Below are 18,933 nucleotides of genomic sequence, written 5' to 3'. Positions count from 1 at the left end.
AGATTGGTGCAGGGTCAAGAGTCATGTAGGTTTTGTACAGGACTGTTGTGTTGCTGGGACAAGGGACATCTGGAATGACCTGCTGCCACCACAACCTGATCCCAGATAGGCGGAAGAAAATGAATGATTTGACACCCAAATTCAATCAACACTGGCCCAACCAAGAAGAGATGGCTCAATAAAATCAAGCAGGTCCAATGTCACATAAATATTTTCATCTTTATTGGTTAAACAGACAGCGTTGGAATTAAGAACAGAGGACAAATTTTAGAAAGATGGCAGCAGTTTATTCTTCGTTCTCGTAGTCAGCAGGATTCTTCCTCTTGCCCTGCTGATGGACGCTGTTGCCCCAGCTGTAGGTCAAGTACATGAGGGTCATTGCTGCAAAAACAAAGATCAAAAAGGAAAATTAGCACCATTCTGAAATGAATGTAGCTCCACATTGCTGTCCAATAAAGGCATCGAGTAAAACCTTTAAAATAGTTAAATATGACAATTCATATTTGTAAAGATCCTGAAAAAAAAAATCAGTAACAGGTTTTGTAACTTAAAATACACATTTTTTTCTACTACATTCAACTACAGACAGCAAAGAATACCAAACTCAATGTAACAAGAAAATATTGTATGTGTTATGGTAACTTACTCAGCATAAATTCAGCCCCAAAAATAAGCCATTTCTTACAGGAAACTTATAAAGTCGGGTTTTATTAACAGTCTTTTGAAGCTTAGTAAAAAAAAAGGTTGTAGCAGTACTAGGCATATAACACATCTTTCTGCCACCCATGGTGACTTGTTATATAAACCCCAACAGAAGCTGGAGTCAAACCAGGTAACAGACCTAGTAGGTTATTGGGAACCAATCCAACTTGACCCAAGTGGCAGGTGAAGCTAAATTACACGAAGCATTAGAGCCTGAGATCTAAAGGCAGCAGGCTCAAACCATGCACACATATCACATGTTCTCTGACAACTTCATGATGATAATAATAGATTATAGTTGGCATCTAGACTTTGTGTAAATGACTTCTGTAACTACATAATATTTTATTTTATCAGCTCCAAATGTAAAAAATAGCAACAATGAATGGAAAAGCAAAAACTCACGGGGTGCAACTTTGAAGAAAGACGCTGTGACCCTTCTCCACACATTGGGGATTCCCTTGGAGAAATAGTTGGGGAAAGCCCTCTGTTCAAAGGGGGACAGACTGTATGTGATCACATGCCTGACCTTGGCCAAGTTTCCAAAGTGACGTCCCATATTCACCAGAGAGCTGATCTGAAAACACAACACGATCACACAGGGGTTATGATTTGGAATAATGCAAAAATTCAAAATCAAATACTATGAAAATGTATCAAATGGCACACAAGCACATATATCTCTGTACATCTTTGTAGAAAGAGGAAAAATCTTCACATTGTATTAGTTTCCAGTAAGTAATAGGTAAGAAAACACTGTCATGCATGTGATCATTTTAAATTATACCACTCAATTCCTCGATGAACTGTATGGACTATTACTGAATAGGAGGTAAAATAATAATAATTTCCATTTGCTCAGGCTGTTTTTATAAATAACTGACCAGCAGCTGCAATATTGCCATAAAAACAAAGTAATAGACATGATAAAAGCCTCTAGTGAGACATTTAATTTCAGCTGTGATTTTTAGGGTTAGTTGATAAATATTGCACAATCATGTCACCATATGTTGCATTAAACTGTATAACTTCCTGTCTTGTTCTAAATCTGTGCAGTTAGTGTAACAAATACAGTAGGGCAACACAAAGTAACCGAAGTATTATGCTTTTTACAACAGTTTCCCAGCTAAAAAATTAACATGTGCAATGGTATTAAACACGTAATAACGTTAAAACGGCTTTCCACCGATAATCAGGAAAGCAATAAATAAATAAATAAAATACTAAGGTGTCAAATTATATATGTGATTGCAAGTGATGAAACAATAACGTTGTCAAAGTAAGACAGGCTGGGCTCGTTAGCCGTGCTAAATGTTAGCATCAACTAGCTCCAGGAGGCGAAGTGCTAAAGTACAAACAGACCTTGAAACGTTAGCGTGACACATTAACATGGAGATTTGACCGAAACAGACCCAAAGTAGCTCAGGCCTTCTCTGAACACACATTAAGATCTGACATATATCGACAATAAAACCCAGCAAAAGCGAAAAACACAGCGATAAATTCGTGACATTGAGGCTCACCGTTCTGCTTCTCCACAGTCTTTCCTGACGCAGTTCCCGTGTCCGTCCTCTTTATTCGGGCGCCGGCTGTCTGCTCGCACTGGGGACGGTAGCGCCACCTGACGGACCGGAGGACTTCCAAACTGAAGACTGAGGGAAGTCAAGCCCTTTTTCTGGGTCAAGAACTCAACTTCAGGTCCTCAGATATTCTTGGAGCCATTTCAGGAACTTGTTTGAATGTTCCAGTGACCAGTTATGGTCACTGGAACATTCACAACCTCACTACTTGTCATTTGAGAAGTCAGCAGCATAGTAAAATAATTTTGCCACAATTGCTTTTGGATTTGCATGTCTGATCATTTCAATTGTCCTCAATAAGGTCCACCAAGTTCACCCAGCCCGAGAGTGAGACAACATCCAAAACCCTGCATCGGGAACCTCATTAACTGTGCATCGCAGATGTTTTGTTACCGATTTCTTTTCCACGATTCCACTCTTAATCTGTTACTTCCATTATAGTGTGTAATCAACTGCTTCATGATGTCAGTTCTGTTGTAGAGATGCCATGCATTGAAACAAATAGTTTAGTAAATACTATCCTGCATTTATATTTTTGTTCATTACAGTTAAAATTGGGGTTACTTACCCATGTAATTGTTCATGTACAAACATAGATAACTGTACTTGTAGTGGAGCATTTTTCTGCAGCATAAGTAATGTTACTTTTAATGCTTTGGGCAAATTTTGCTGATGATACCGACATAAATTACTTTCAATAGGGCACCATTGAATGCAAGACTTTGTAGTGGAGTATTTTTACAGTCTGGCATTATACACCTACATATATAGAGAATCTGAATACTACTTCTACCACTGGTGGTATTTAGTTTCAACGTGCCCCTGACTGTCCAGTAATCAGCAAAACACAATCAAAGATCAGTATCAGAAACATGTAGAAGAAGCTTGAGTTATGAAAATCATATTTTCTAGTACTGTATCAGATAACTCTGAACTAGTCTCATCAGTGGTCTCCCTCACACAATCTTAAAGTACAGTCAGCACATACTGTAAAGTGCATTTAGGAGGGCCAAGTGCACTTGACACTCTTGACAGCACAAAAGCTATAACAATAAAAATCTGTTTGTGCACCATTTCAGACAAGGACAACATTTATGCATGCTACTTTTAATTTTCCAACTTTTCTCAGAATGTCTAGATATTTTCGTTCTTCTCAATATTAGCTGAGCACAGACACACAGTGAATTCATTCAATTTGCATAAATAGACATGACATGCACATTCAACCAGTACAAATACATAAGCATGCGGTTGGTTCACATGTATGCAGTCACTCAGTGACCAGACGTAATAAATACACACTGAAACCTTGACAATTTTCATTCTGGACATTATAGAGACAGCTGCCATTCAGACAGCTGTCTGTAATCCCCAGGAATAAAACAATATGTAAAAGGTTTGATACCAGTTTGTGTCTGCTTTTTCCATTTTTTGTTGTCCAGAACAGGGTGAAATTTGGCAATTGTGTTAAAGAATGACAGACAACCCACACAAAATAAGTTAACAAAAAATGAACTTAAAATAAATACATCACACATTTTTTCCTTCAAGTGTGTTATATTCACTACCATATATGCAAACAGTAAGCTGCACAACAGGGTACATTTGCATCTTTTTTCATGCCTTAACAAAAAGTAAATAAATGTCACGCATCTACCTTATGTCATGTTAAAATACTTTAAGTAAACACACCTGCTCCAGATCAAACTTCTTTCATGCACTTAATAAATTCATGAAATCACTGAGCCTGGTCAAAATATTTGATTCTTGGAAATAGTTCAGCTGTAATGACTGATGAGGAGGTTATCTGTGACGTTCTATTCAGCCTGTAGACAAGAAAGAAAAACAAAAGACCTATGTTGGTAGCCAGCTTAGCGACACGTGCACCTGGTGGCAACCATGTCTTCAAACTCCTTGTAGACGTAGGAGCCGTCCTCTTCGAAGATCATGACACTGAGGGGGCTGTAGTGGGAGGGAACACACGAGGGCCGGGGCACGGAGGAGTCCAGCTTCTCGTAGATGATGTTTTGCACCATGGTGTGGACAGGCGACCCGTAGATGAAGCCCATCGTCCTAGGGCAGATGCCTCTGCAATATCTGGGGTTGTACTTTGGTGGAAAAACAATCCAGTGATCCAGTTTGAGCTGACTGAATCGTACCCTGAAATCATACAAGGCACAGTCACCTGTTGGGAATTCAGAGCTCGGAAGCAGCTCAGGCAGGTGGATGTCCAGGCTTTTATCACCTCGTTTGCTCTTTGGGGCTTCCCTCTTCCATCTCCTCTTGCGCCTCTGTTCTGGTTTAAAAACCATCTGCTTCTGAAATGTATTCGATGCAGTGGGTGGCCTTTGACCTGCTTTGGTGTTCTCCAGTAACCTCTGGTGGTCGATTTTACTGGTGTCACTGAGGTAAAGAAGCAGAGGAGGGGACCTCAGGATGAACTCCAGTGGGCTTCTGTGCCCGTCGGCCCTGGCCCTTTGCTCGTGTGGGCAAGTGATGTTGATGAGCAGGTGGATATTCTTCTTCTGGAACTTCAACAGAGGCTGAAGGAAGGTGGTGACATCGATTTCCACCCAGCTTCTCCACCTCCCCCCGTCAGCACTGGCCGTGAAGTTCACTGCGCGGTGGATGCCGGGACACAGCTGGCACTGGTTCCACTGCTCCTGCTCCTTGATACTCAGGTAACACACAGAGCTGACAGGTGTCGAGTGGGCGTGGTTGAAATTGTAGAGCAGGGCCGACTTTAGAAGCTGCTCTTTTCTTCTTACTTGATCAAGGCTGTAGGACAATTCCTGCATAAAACTTTCTGAGGGAAAACACAAGCCAGAGTGACACCATTACATGTTGGTCTCAGAAAAGAAGATGTCCACAGGCTCATACTTACACTAAATTTTAATTGGCCAGAGAAAACGTGAACATTGTAGACATATTCATTTAAGTAAATGATGTCACAGGTGCCTTTATGTGACTTGTACTGGGAGACAAGTATAAACATTCATGTTGATGAATTTAGTGAATTTAAGTATATCAGCTCCCTTCAAAGACTATCATTTAAAAAGTAATAATAATAATAATAATAATAATAATAACATGAGATGTACTCGTTTGTGTTTCTTGAATCATGTCTTTTTAGAATGACCTAAATGACTTGGAAAAGGTGCTACCATGACAAATGATAGAGAATTCCTCAATAGGAGTCAATAGTTGTTTTTTAAATAAAATGACTGACTTAACAAGCATGTTCATTTTATTTCCATATAGTAATATGAACTATTAGATTTTTCTTAAGTCATAATTCACGAACCTAACTGCTAAAAATGTCACCCCTGACACCAGTTAGCATCAGAGCTGAAGAATATAATAAGCTGTATTTATAAATGACTTTTCTTAGCAATGTTTAAGTACTGAACAAAAAAATCAAATAAAATCAGACTGGGCAGCAGTGGAATAGTGGTTAGCACTTTCGCCTAGCAGCAAGAAGATCCCTGGATAGCGTCCCGGCTTTCCCGGGATCTTTCTGCATGGAGTTTGCATGTTCTCCCTGTGCATGCGTGGGTTTCCTCCGGGCACACCAGCTTCCTCCCACAGTCCAACAATATGCTGAGGTTAATTGATTACTATAAATTGCCCGTAGGTGTGAATGCGAGTGTGATTGTCTGTCTGTATATGTAGCCCTGTGACAGACTGGCGACCTGTCCAGGGTGTCCCCTGCCTTCGCCCAAGTCAGCTGGTATAGGCTCCATTTGTTTCAGACAGAAACTATATGGCACAATATATTTCCTCAACAAATATTGCCAAGTTGCCAGAACCACTCCACACGGTAAATGAGGGTCTTGAGGTACCTGGGATCCCAGAGCAGTTTGTAATCTGGTTCATTTTGAAAAAGTGACTTAAAACCTTTCTTCACAATGTTTGGTCACTGTAGTTGTATCATGGTCATTCCTTGTCAATTCAGCAAAGCTTACTTTACCATCTCAGAATCTGTTTAAACTTTGCTGGAATGATCTTTGGCACCTGAAACTGACATCTGCTCTCTATTTTTTTTGTGTGATGAAATTCCATCATTTCCATACTTTTTTTGCCTAAGAGAAATTTTCAGTAAATCTCTCACGTTTTAAGGACTTGGTCGGTTGAATGGAGAGAATCCAGCAAATACTGGCAATCAAGACTCATCTTTCTGCTTAAGAGCTCTCACATTCAGGATTTGTTCATAAATTGCAAAGAAAGTAGATTTTACTCTCCATTCATCAAAAACTTATGAACATGTCTTGAAAATGTGAAAACTCCAGGACATACTTCGAGATATATGGACATCTGAAAGTGGCATCTTATTTAATTTCAAATTCGCAGATGATTTACTGAAAGTTTCCATTGGGCGAAATATTATAAAAATGTTGGAATTTCAGCTTTTAAAAAGGCAGATGTCCGTTTCAGACGCCAGAGATCATTCCTACAAAGTTTTAAGCGATACTGAGGTGGTCACGCTACTGACCTCCTCTAATCGGAAAACGATCGTCTTATCTGCTTTTTCATTGGACTGTAACCTCAAGCATCCGACCCTAAGCAAGTATTTTTGAGTGTCATATATTTTCAGTCCCAGTTTTAATAATTTAACTGGTGCTGGAGTCTCAGTACTGTGAACATTACACTGTGTGCACTCCAGCAAGCGGAGAACGTTCCCACAACACTCGTTAACATTACAAGTTCTAACAATGTTAATCTAATGTTAAGAAGGTTTAACCAAGAAATATGGTTTCCTTGTCTGAAAAAAAACAAAAATTTAGAAAAAAAACCCCCAAATTTCTGAAAATTTGATTAAGTTTCCCTTAAAAAAAAATTTAATTTAAAAAAATTCCCCAAATTTGGCAAGAATATTCTTGTAAATATTTTCAAAAAGTGAGTAAAAATCTTCCCCAAAAATCCTACAAATATCTAAAGTAATTACATACACACATATATATATATATATATATATATACATACATACATACATACACGTAAAACTTCCAATATTTTCTTTAAGAACACCATGACTGAATGGGTGTGAAATACCATTAAAACTTAAGAAAAACAGGATGCATGTTTAACATTTGGAAGTGGATGTCCGTGTGTGTGTCCGTGTGTGTGTGTGTGTGTGTGTGTGTGTCCGTGTGTGTGTGTGTGTGTGTACGTCTGGATGCAGGTCTGAGCAACTTTACATGTGTATGATTTTGGGCAACATAAAATGAAGACATCAGTTTTGATGCCTTTGTCAGGAAAATATCATGAGCGCATTGATGTACTTTTTAACATAGGAGGCTACATAATTGATCACATAAACAACTGGAAAAAATATGAGCTTGTGGATACTTTTATCGATTCATTCTTTTTCGATGAGCGGCCTTGAAGCAGTTTCTGTGCGGCACAAAGTACAGGTAGATGTTGCTAGATGGTTGCATCCGGGGGGGGGGGGGGGGGGGGGGGGGGCTCTGACTATCACCATAATTTGGCATGTGGTCAACCATGTCAAACTGCACTTCAAATGAAAAAAAAAATTATCAGGGTTTAGCTATGGCATGCTCACAGATACTCCATAACTTCGCATGTGACACTAAATAATGAAATGTTGACCATCATCACCCAAATTACCCATTTATAAAAAAATCCTGGACTTAAAAGCCATTAAATATATTCAGAATAATTTAGATTCTTAGTGATCCAGACCCTTAAATGTCATTTCCATTCCAGTGGATGCAGGGTCTGAACTAACTTACTGAAAACTTTGCAGAACTTTGATCAGAAGATAAGTAGTTCTAGCTGGCTGTCAGCTGCTTTGCTCACCGTCATTACTCTGTGCAGGACACTCGTCATGGGGCTTGATCAGTCGGACGGTGTTGTAGAGTTTATTCCCGTCCACGCTCCTCTGCACCCGGGATGGCTTCTTGTACACCTCGGTCAGATATTTCATGTACCTGTGCTCGGGCTTCATTTTCTTCTTGAGGCCCGGGTTCCACCTGGAACCTCCGTGTTCCGACAGGGCTTTGAGCAGCGGGGAGAAGATGTTGCCGTACGGGTAGGTGAGGTCCCCCAGGGCGGGCAGCGCATTGGAGGCGGACGGAGAGGAAGTGACCAGCGGGCAGCTGCAGGCGACCAGCAGCAGCAGCATCACAGTGCGGAAGAAGCGAAGGGCGGCTGACATGAGCATTTGTTTTTCCATCGTAAACAACGAAACCGGTCAGAACTCAGAGAGACTCTCTGCCGAGAGCTCGAGGTCAACGGCACCACGCACGTGCCGCCGCTGATCAGCACGCGCAGGTGTTAGCAATCAGCCCCATCAGTCATTTCCCTGTTGGAAGAAGAGACTTTATATGAGATGAGACCAGCACCTCCAGGCTGCTGCTCAATGTGGAGCACTGTGACTGAACTGAACGATCCTGTAAGTCACCCAGTTTATTATCGAACTGTCAAATACTTGGTAGCATGCACTGAAAAACTGAAAACTAGCAGTTCCACGTTATTTAAAAGGATTTATTGTGTGTCACAGTCTTTCTGAATTTCCAAGCATTTTTACTATTAACCTGCTCCACTTAACCTATGTTTTGTCTTTTCATGTAGTGATTTTGATTTATTCAACAACAAATTCAATTCAGTTCAATTCAATTCAATTCAAATAACTTTATTTTTCCGATAGGAACTTCATTTGTGCCAGAGTATCTTGTGTGTGAGTTGTACATGCAAAAACAAAAAAAAAATTGTATACATAATAAACACAAGCAGCATGGTATACACACAAGACATCCAACATACCATAGATAGTAGATAAGAAGACTGATGAAAAAATATATAAAAAACTTACATGTTATCCTTACAAAAAGTGAAATACTAAATATATAAATAATTAAAAAGATTTTTTTTAAAAATAGTGGACATTTTTATAGATTTTTTATTTATTTTTTACTGTAGCTGTGTGTTGAAACAGCTTTAAATGTTGCTGACAAAATCAGTTTAGATTTCACAAATATTAGTTTGATGCAATTACTAATATTAGGTCAACCCATTAGCGATATCAAAAATAATTTTTGAAACTTAGGTTTCTCTAAAACTATGCATTAGAAGTTTTATCTTTTTTCTTTGCTGAAGTTACAGACTGCATGCAGTATAAAACCTGCTTTCATAGGCAAATAAAAATATTAATTAAAAAAACATAAACAAATTTTTTCTGCAACTTCCACCAGATTATTGTTCTACATGTCCTCAACTACCCCAGTGATAAATTTCAACTAATTTCTCTGTAGCATTTTGAAGTAATCAGGTGCTGAAGTTATAGACCACATGCAGTACAATACCTGCTTTCATGGACAAATTAAAATATTAATTAAAAAACTTAAACAAATTGTTTTCTGTGACTTCCACCAGGTTATTGTTTTACATGTCCTCAACTACCTCTGTGCTGATTTTCAACTTGTTTCACTGTAGCATTTTTGGAATAAACTGTGCTGAATATTATCCGCAGTATACAGTATAAAACCTGCTTTCATTGGCAATGTAAAAAAAAAAAAAATTCACATTATTTTTTACATACTCCACCAGATTCTTGTTAAATGTCCTCAACTACCTCTGTTGTAGTTTTCAACTCATTTCACTGTAGCATTTTGAAGTAAACTGTGTTTGAAGTTATCCACAGTATAAGACCTGCTTTCATGGGCAAATTAAAATATTAATTAAAAAACATAAACAAATTGTTTTCTGCAACCTCCACCAGATTCTTGTTCTGCATGTCCTCAACTACCTCTGTGGTGATTTTCAACTCATTTCACTGTAGCATTTTAGAGTAATTTGTTGCTGAAGTTATAGACCGCATACCGGATACCAGAAACCACTATTCGGGCCAGCCCTATATTCATAGTAGGTTAACAGCAGGATGTTTGAGAAATAAAACTTACCAGGATCAGGACTGGTGGTCTGCATGGCAGACTCGTAGTGCATCAACTCCAGCTCGGCTGTGTCGTTCAGGGCCCTGGTTGGAATCACGGTATGCAGCTGGTCAAAGTGGGGGCTGTTTTTGGCCGACCACTGCTGCGTCCCCTGGAGCCGATGCATAGTTAGTGAAAACACAAAGAACTGGTGTCAAGTCAGACACTGGCTCCGAATTTGCACTGGAACCAGCCGGCTCGAAAAGCGTTTTGTTTATGTGAAAACTGTGCCTCTTGTTAAGCACTGCTTGAATGTCTTTATATTTTAGGCAGATTTCAAAATAAAACTCAGTTAAACTGTCGTAGGGGTGGGTGTCCTCTCCATACTGCCAAAAAGATAAGTATATAAACCTACAGTTTTGCGAGATCTCACGAGATCCCTAGAAACTTTTGCGAGAATTCGCTGGCACATGGGCCAGACCAGATATTGGTACCACCTCAGGTGACCAAACCAAAGTGGTACTAAAATGTACATTGGGTGTGATAGAGTGAGACACTCTGGAGTACTGGGTGAGAGCTCCTTTAAAGATGGGGGCTCCGGTCAGAGAGCAGGAGGCAGAGAGATACTCCAAGATGACTTTAATGATGAAGAAGGCTGGACATTACAGGTGAAAGTGGTATACGCTGGCAGGAGACATTGGCAGGTAGGCATATAGGAGTTTACGTGTGTATGTGTGTGGTTCTAGTGTGTGTGGTTCTAAGGAAACAGAAATGAAATTTACATTATTATTATTTTCTCAATAAACTTTCATACATACATTTGTGTCATTTATATTTATCCAAAATTATTTATCAAACGATTAAATAAAAGTTATAACATAACTTAGCCTTTGGAGCATGGTTTTAATGGCTAATACACTGAATATGCATTCAAACCCGGGTTGGCAAATAGGAACAATATTGTGGTCAATGGAGACATCTCGTGGCGGAAAAGTGCAACTACAGCGTCTGACGGACGTGCAAACTTGCCGTGACCATTGCGGACATTTACATTAATCTTCATCACAATAAACACAGATGACCAACATAAACATTCAGATGTAATATGGTAGCTACCAGGCCACATAGCATTTGACCAATACGAACAGTACTTTACATGGAACAAAGCAAAAACTCACGTTTGGGCAGGAACGCACACAACTGGCATTTAACACAATGCACCCCTGAACCATGTGATGGAAAAAGCATGGTAATACAGGAAGTGATGTCATCATATTTCTTAAACCAAATAACAAGCACTAAGTGCATAAGTGTAATGGGAAAACATAGACTTTCTTACACAGCCGCCCCTAAATTTAAGCATTAAATTTACACTTTATATAGGAAAGTCTACACATGACTGTATTAGGTGTCTTCCTCATCTTCCCAGGCTGGGAGCTTAATGAGTCCAGCAACAGGTCGAAGATACGTCTGACCTTTGATCTTCACTTCTGCTGTTCTGACCCGACCGTCTGCACTTGGGCAGGTCTTGACAACCCTACCGATTGGCCACTGGGCCCGAGGTAGTTGAGGGTCAACCACCATCACGACTTGTCCAGTAGTAAGATTGTCGGCGTCCCTTTGCCCTTTCGGTCGCTTCTGTAGGTCTGGTAGATGGTGACGAATAAAGTTGGTCCAGAAGTGATCAGCTAAGATTTGGCTGTGTCGCCACCTTCTTCTTCCAAGTAGATCACTGAATGCGCAGATAGCTTGGGGGAGCGAAGCATCCCGACAACCCATCAGCAGTAAGTTTGGAGTGACCGGGTCAGGGTCCGCCATGTCGGAGGAGATGTAGCCAAGGGGCTTTGAATTGAGAATGCCCTCTACTTCTATCAGTACGATCTGTAAAACTGTTTCGCTGAAAGTTTGGTTCCCCAGCACCACCTGTAGAGCTGCTTTAACAGACTTTATCTCTCTCTTCCAAGTGCCGCCGAAATGCGGTGAACTTGGAGGGTTGAACCGGAACTCAATCTTCTGATCAGCCAGACGCTCTTTGAGGGGGCTTCTAGAGATGTAAAGGCTGCATGTAGTTCGGCTGCTCCACCACGAAAGTTGGTCCCTCTATCGGATAGGATCTTGTAATGCTTCCCGCGGCGTGCAATGAAACGGCGCAATGCCATCAAAATGCGTCGGTGTCTAGATTCTCCAATAGGTCGAGATGGGCACAGCTTGTTGTCATGCATTTAAATATTATCCCCCATCGCTTCTCTGTACGTCGACCCACTTTGATGTTGTAGGGGCCGAAACAGTCCACTCCTGTTGACCAAAACGGTGGTTTGTACAGCCGGAGACGTGCAGGGGGTAAATCTGCCATCTGAGGGATCACAGGGCTAGCTCGCCACCGCTGACACCCAGTACAGCTGTACTGGTGCTTCTTTACTGACTCTCGGCCTTGCAGGATCCAATATCTCCTCCTTATTTCCCCAAACACTCGTTCAGAGCCAGAATGCAAGAGTTTGTGGTCATAGTCTTTGATTAGGAGGTTTGTCACGTGGTGTTTTGGATCCAGGATTATGGGGTGAATAGCATCTGGATCTAGGGTTTCTGCTCTCCGGAGTCGTCCTCCCACTCTTATAAGTCCAACAACAGAGTCATATTCAGGGGCAAGTGTCATTAGGCGACTATGTTTGGCCACCGGCTTGCCAGCAGCGAGAGCTTGCACCTCTTCTGGGAAACTATCGCTTTGAGCTTGTTTCAGGACATGCAGCTCTGCAGCAAGAGCATCTGCTGCTGTCATAACGGAAGTTTGATCTGTGGCCGCCCCGTGCAGGAACTGGTGAGTGGCCTTGATGAGCTCATCCCAGCTGTCGATGTCGGTGATGGGCAAAGTGCTCAGATTACTATGTTGACGTTCCCACAGAAGACAGTCTTTCGTAACTCTATCTCGTCTTCGTCTTGGCCGTCGATTCACAAAGTTTGCCAGGTATCTGGGTGCTGGAGAAGAAACTGGGGGCCTTGACTCCAACGGTTTGTGTGAGTTAGCTCAAGAAGGCTCTTGCATGGGTGAGGTCATCGGCTGGGTTATCTGCGGTGCTAACGTACCTCCAACTTACGGCTTCGGTTAGGTCTTGTATTTCTGCAATCCTCGTGCCGACAAAGACCTTATAGCGGCATGAGTCCGACTTGAGCCATGTCAGAATTGTTGTTGAATCAGTCCATAGCGTTACCTGACTGGGAAGAAGAGACAGCTCTGTCTCCATGACTTTGGCCAATTGTGGTCCAGCAAGAGCTGCACATAGCTCGAGGCGAGGCATGGAGATCTGTTTACGTGGGCTGACCCGGGACCTTGCCATCACGAATGACACATGGGTGTTACCGTGGTGATCCTGCAGTCATAGATATCCCACCGCACCATAGGCCCGTTCAGAGGCGTCACAAAACACGTGAGCCTCCCTTTTGAGTCCATCTGTTTCTACACTTGGTGGCACATAACCTCATGGTATCTCCACTTGTGGGAGGTCCACCAATTCGGCTTCCCACTGTTTCCATCTGTCCAGTAGGGCCTTTGGTTGGATCTGCTCATCCCAACCTACTCCTGCCTTCCAGAGGTCTTGAACGAGGATTTTGGCTCATGTGGAGTATGGAATGAGCTATCCCAGTGGGTCGTACTGTGATGCCATCACTTTGTAAACATTCCTTAGTGTAGGTGATGAGTACTCCACAGGGCGAAGTCTGTATCCGAGGCGATCGGTGAGGCAGTTCCAACAAAGACCCAGAGCTGGCTCCTCCGGGTCTTGGTGGTGTTGAGAAAGCCACAATTCCGTGCTGGCAGCTCGAGCCTCCGCAGGAAGGTGCTCTATAACTGATGGGACGTTACTAGCCCATTGCCTTATCTCAAACCCTCCCATAGCCAATAAGTGGCGCATTCGGTCGATGAGGTTCTTGGCTTTGTCTGGGCAGGTCAAACTCTGCAAACAGTTGTCGACGTAGAAGGCCTTCTCTACGGAAGTGAGGATGTCCTCGTTGCCTTGATGGTTATCCTTTACATGCCTCTGGAGGGCGTACGTGGCGCAACACAGGCTACACGTAGTTCCGAATGGCAGAACTTGCATTCGTACACATTTGGCTCCTTGTCCCTCTTCATGGCTCTCCAAAGAAAGCGGAGTAGGGGTTTATACTCTGGGAGCAGGCGAATTTGGTGAAACATCGGCTTGATGTCACCACTAATGGCTACAGAGTGTTCTCTAAACCGCAGGAGGACACGTAGCAGCGAAGATCCCAGAATCGGGCCTGGCAAAAGCTGGCTGTTAAGGATTTGTCCGTCGTATTGGTACGAACAGTTAAAGACGATCCTGGGTTTTCCGTTGTGGTAGACCACATGATGTGGCAGATACCACGACTATTGGGAAGAATCTACTGTCTCAGGAGAAAGGCGTTTGACATAGCCTGCTGCCTCCAGTTTGTTCACTTCTTGACAGTAAACTTCAGCTTGTTTAGCATCTTTTGCTAACCGTCTTTTGGTGCTATGTAGCTGAGGTAGCAGTGCTGGTTTGGGAGATGAAGAATAGGGCTGTCTTTGCGACGGAGTAGAGGGGTTGCGTATCTCGTCACTCCGTCTACCTGTACCTTAGTAGTACGATATTCTAGTAGCTCAAGGGCCTGCTGGTCTTCCTTAGAGTGTGTAGCCTTTTTCACATTGACATACAGAAAGATGTAAATTTTCCACAGTCTTTCCACGTGTTGGAGAAGGTCAGAGGTCGGGGAGGTGGTGAAGAGACACTGTTGCTCCTTAGCAGGAAGATGAGCTATTGTAGCTGGACCTTGAAGTGCCCATCCAAGGGAGGTACAGACAGCGAAGGGGCTCCCAGGAGGACCAGATCGTACCGGCTGTGTAGGAACAAGCAGATGGACGAAGTCAGAGCCAATCAGCACCAGTGGATGCACTTTGTCTATTGACGGGAATGATAACCCCTGCAGGTGTGGGTACTTCTGCACAAGTGCTCTTATTGGATAACTGTGTTCTGAGAGGCCCAGTTCCTCGGCGGTGAAGGCGTGATGAATTTTATATCTCGTTCCAGGGTTCTGCGCTGGTGAGATTTCGAAAGAGACAGAAGCTCCTCGCAGGTGGATCACATAGTGGCGAACAGTTCGTAGTGACATTGTCTCTGGCTCCTTTTCCAGATGAAGGTGTTGAACCGCTGGAGGGAGGATGATAGTCCGCTCAGAGCCATCATCTAGTACAGCGAAAGCATCAAGTGAAAGCTCTGCATTGTGCAGCTGAATCTGTACTATCTTTAGCATAACCTTCTGAGGACGATTAGGGCAGTCGATGTAGACGGTGTCTGGAGTAGTGCTGACCATCAAAACCTTCCTGGGTTCTTGCTGACAAACTGCTTGCAGCACTGTGAGGTGTTGCTGCTTACAGACTTTGCAAGGCTTCTTCAGGGTGCATGCTTCAGGTGTATGATTTCTGCCACAGACCAGCAGCCTTTGTCTTTAATCCACTCTATTATTTGAGTGGTGGACAGGGTCTTGAATGCAGGGCACAGACTGAGATAATGGTCTCGCGTGTTACAGGGACAGTAAGCCTTTATCTTGAGCTTTGGGTTAGAAGTAGATGGGCTGGAGCTGGAAGATGGAGGTGACACTTTATTAGCTTGACTATCTGCGTTGTAGTACACGATGGATGAGTGTCCTGGCACCTTCTTGCCTTTCTTAACCTGCCTAGTCTGGTCATGAAACATGTCAGCAGCTCAGCTGGATATACGCTTGGCTTGTGATTTAACCAGCAGCCATGCGGAGAAGTCAGGCAGGGTGTATGTTAGGTCAGTTCCAGTTCGCAGTATGCCATGGCTCAGACTATATTCAACGAACCCGTCTCTGTAACTAGCTGGTAACTTGCTCAGTAGTCTATCTACGTGACAGCCACACCGTAGTTCGTAACCATTTTCACCTTCTAGTGACCGAAGCATGCCTACTAGTGCATGAACTGACAGAGCAAAGTTATCAAAGGCTTCTGGGTCCCCTGCCTTTATTGGTGGTAAGTTCAAGATGGCGCCAAGCTCAATCTGAACGAGCTGGCGGGGCTGTCCATACGTGTCCTGAAGAGCTTGAAGAGCAGTAGTATATGGCTGGGGGTCATACATACACACGTGGACAAAATTGTTGGTACCCCTCAGTTAAAGAAGGAAAAACCCACAATTCTCACTGAAATCACTTGAAACTCACAAAAGTAACAATAAATAAAAATTTATTGAAAATTAAATAATCAAAATCAGCCATCACTTTTGAATTGTTGATTAACATAATTATTTAAAAAAACAAACTAATGAAATAGGGCTGGACAAAAATGATGGTACCCATAACTTAATATTTTGTTGCACAACCTTTTGAGGCAATCACTGCAATTAAACGATTTCTGTATTTGTCAATGAGCGTTCTGCAGCTGTCAACAGGTATTTTGGCCCACTCCTCATGAGCAAACAGCTCCAGTTGTCTCAGGTTTGATGGGTGTCTTCTCCAAATGGCATGTTTCAGCTCCTTCCACATATGTTCAATGGGATTCAGATCTGGGCTCATAGAAGGCCACTTTAGAATAGTCCAACGCTTTTCTCTCAGCCATTCTTGGGTGTTTTTGGCTGTGTGTTTTGGATCGTTGTCCTGTTGGAAGACCCATGACCTGCGACTGAGACCAAGCTTTCTGACACTAGGCAGCACATTTCTCTCCAGAATGCCTTGATAGTCTTCAGATTTCATCGTACCTTGCACACTTTCAAGACACCCTGTGCCAGATGCAGCAAAGCAGCCCCAAAACATTACTGAGCCTCCTCCATGTTTCACCGTAGGGACAGTGTTCTTTTCTTCGTATGCTTGGTTTTTGAGTCTATGAACATAGAGTTGATGTGCCTTACCAAAAAGCTCCAGTTTGGTCTCATCTGTCCAAAGGACATTCTCCCAGAAGCTTTGTGGCTTGTCAACATGCATTTTTGCAAATTCCAGTCTGGCTTTTTTATGAGTTTTTTTCAGCAGTGGTGTCCTCCTTGGTCGTCTCCCATGAAGTCCACTTTGGCTCAAACAACGACGAATGGTGCGATCTGACACTGATGTACCTTGGCCTTGGAGTTCACCTTTAATTTCTTTGGAGGTCGCTCTGGGCTCTTTGGATACAATTCCAACGATCCGTCTCTTCAATTTGTCATCAATTTTCCTCTTGCGGCCACGTCCAGGGAGGTTGGCTACTGTCCCGTGGGTCTTGAACTTCTGAATAATATGAGCCACTGTTGTCACAGGAACTTCAAGCTGTTTAGAGATGGTCTTATAGCCTTTACCTTTAAGATGTTTGTCTATCATTTTTTTTCGGATGTCCTGGGACAATTCTCTCCTTCGCTTTCTGTTGTCCATGTTCAGTGTGGTACACACCTTTTCACCAAACAGCAGGGTGACTACTTGTCTCCCTTTAAATAGGCAGACTGACTGATTATGAGTTTGGAAACACCTGTGATGTCAATTAAATGACACACCTGAGTTAATCATGTCACTCTGGTCAAATAGTTTTCAATCTTTTATAGAGGTACCATCATTTTTGTCCAGGCCTGTTTCATTAGTTTGTTTTTTTTAAATAATTATGTTAATCAACAATTCAAAAGTAATGGCTGTTTTTGATTATTTAATTTTCAATAAATTTTTATTTATTGTTACTTTTGTGAGTTTCAAGTGATTTCAGTGAGAATTGTGGGTTTTTCCTTCTTTAACTGAGGGGTACCAACAATTTTGTCCACGTGTGTATAGGCTTGTGCTAATGTGTGAGCACTAGGTAGTTGAAGGTGCTCCAAAAGCACTTGGTATTTGAACTGCTCAGTGAGGTGTGCATGACCGTTGAGCAGATTATCCAGAGCCATTTTGAGTAGTGCGAAATCAGACTCCTTTCCACTGCAAAACTGAGGTAAAGCAGTGCACTATCCGGAGCAGGAAAGGTGAACGGTGTATTCATTTGGAGTCCTGTTGATCTTCGGATCCCAGTGTTTGCTCTACATTCATTCAGCAGCGGCGGGCCACCATTCCTAAATCCTAGCCGTCGCTCCTTCAAATTTCTTTCTTTTTTATTGTCGCAAATACACCACCGCCGCACGTCTCCGCCTTCACAGCACTACATTTACAGATTACTGCAAACTCAAAGTTAATTTGTTGTGATTATATTCAATATTTTAAAACTTTTTGTAAACTCAAGCACCTTTAGCATCTCGAAAAGTGGTCTATAATGGGATGGATACACCGGCTTGAAGTGCTGCGGTGATCAGAAAACTATTTGTTGTACAATTTCCAAATAACCACGTTTTTATCCAAGCTGCCATCAGGAAGATTTTTAAAAGAAACTTTCTGCTCAACACACTCAGAATGTTCTCGTCTTCAATCACTGTTCACCAAACTTTGTTGTGCGCTGACAGTGCATCCTGTGAATCTTCCTCACAGCAGGAAAACAGACTTTAGGTTCATTAGCGCTACCTACCTGGCTGGAGTGTTCATCAGTGTTATCGGTGTGCCAGAAATTTGGGAACCGAGAAAGGTGCGGTTAAATACATTATTTTTTTAATGCATTCAAAATTAACAAGGGCATAGAGGTAAAAAAGTGATATATGCAGTGTTGTCATCATTTTAAATGCCAAAAGGTTTTTGGTTTTCTTTTCTGTGGGAAACGGGTCGAAATGGCTCTTTGAGTCGTAAAGGTTGCCGACCCCTGGTCTAGACTGAGACTGCTGAAGCCTCCATTTTTCTCCACAGGC

At 42.3% G+C, this 18,933-nt stretch overlaps 2 protein-coding genes across 2 annotated transcripts; both read right to left on the bottom strand.

Annotated features, from left to right (window-relative positions):
* Positions 1 to 200: 200 nt before the first annotated feature.
* On the bottom strand, positions 201 to 2,337 carry LOC110966890 (cytochrome b-c1 complex subunit 8). The gene is made up of 3 exons (XM_022216382.2): positions 2,226 to 2,337; positions 1,108 to 1,279; positions 201 to 381 (listed from the first exon to the last, which is right to left on the bottom strand). Exons 2-3 carry the CDS (start codon positions 1,259 to 1,261, stop codon positions 287 to 289), a joined length of 249 nt encoding a protein of 82 aa, XP_022072074.1. The 5' UTR covers positions 1,262 to 1,279; positions 2,226 to 2,337; the 3' UTR covers positions 201 to 286.
* A 1,048-nt stretch (positions 2,338 to 3,385) lies between these two features.
* Positions 3,386 to 8,494, bottom strand: gdf9 (growth differentiation factor 9). Its single transcript, XM_022216414.2, has 2 exons — positions 8,103 to 8,494; positions 3,386 to 5,088 (listed from the first exon to the last, which is right to left on the bottom strand). The coding sequence occupies exons 1-2, from the start codon at positions 8,476 to 8,478 to the stop codon at positions 4,154 to 4,156; spliced, it is 1,311 nt and encodes a 436-aa protein (XP_022072106.2). The 5' UTR covers positions 8,479 to 8,494; the 3' UTR covers positions 3,386 to 4,153.
* Positions 8,495 to 18,933: the final 10,439 nt, after the last annotated feature.

This window comes from Acanthochromis polyacanthus, chromosome 10, assembly GCF_021347895.1.
Source record: "Acanthochromis polyacanthus isolate Apoly-LR-REF ecotype Palm Island chromosome 10, KAUST_Apoly_ChrSc, whole genome shotgun sequence".
NCBI lineage: Eukaryota > Metazoa > Chordata > Actinopteri > Pomacentridae > Acanthochromis > Acanthochromis polyacanthus.
This window is presented reverse-complemented; position numbering and strand designations above follow the sequence as displayed.

Bases quoted from the DNA above. Each gene is read 5' to 3' on its own strand.
- gdf9 (XM_022216414.2), bottom strand. From the start codon at position 8,478: ATGGAAAAACAAATGCTCATGTCAGCCGCCCTTCGCTTCTTCCGCACT. The intron at 5,089-8,102 runs GTGAGCAAAGCA...GTTTTCCCTCAG, and splicing joins TCCTGCACAGAGTAATGACG to AAAGTTTTATGCAGGAATTG.
- LOC110966890 (XM_022216382.2), bottom strand. From the start codon at position 1,261: ATGGGACGTCACTTTGGAAACTTGGCCAAGGTCAGGCATGTGATCACA. The intron at 382-1,107 runs GTGAGTTTTTGC...TTGTTTTTGCAG, and splicing joins TTTCTTCAAAGTTGCACCCC to CAATGACCCTCATGTACTTG.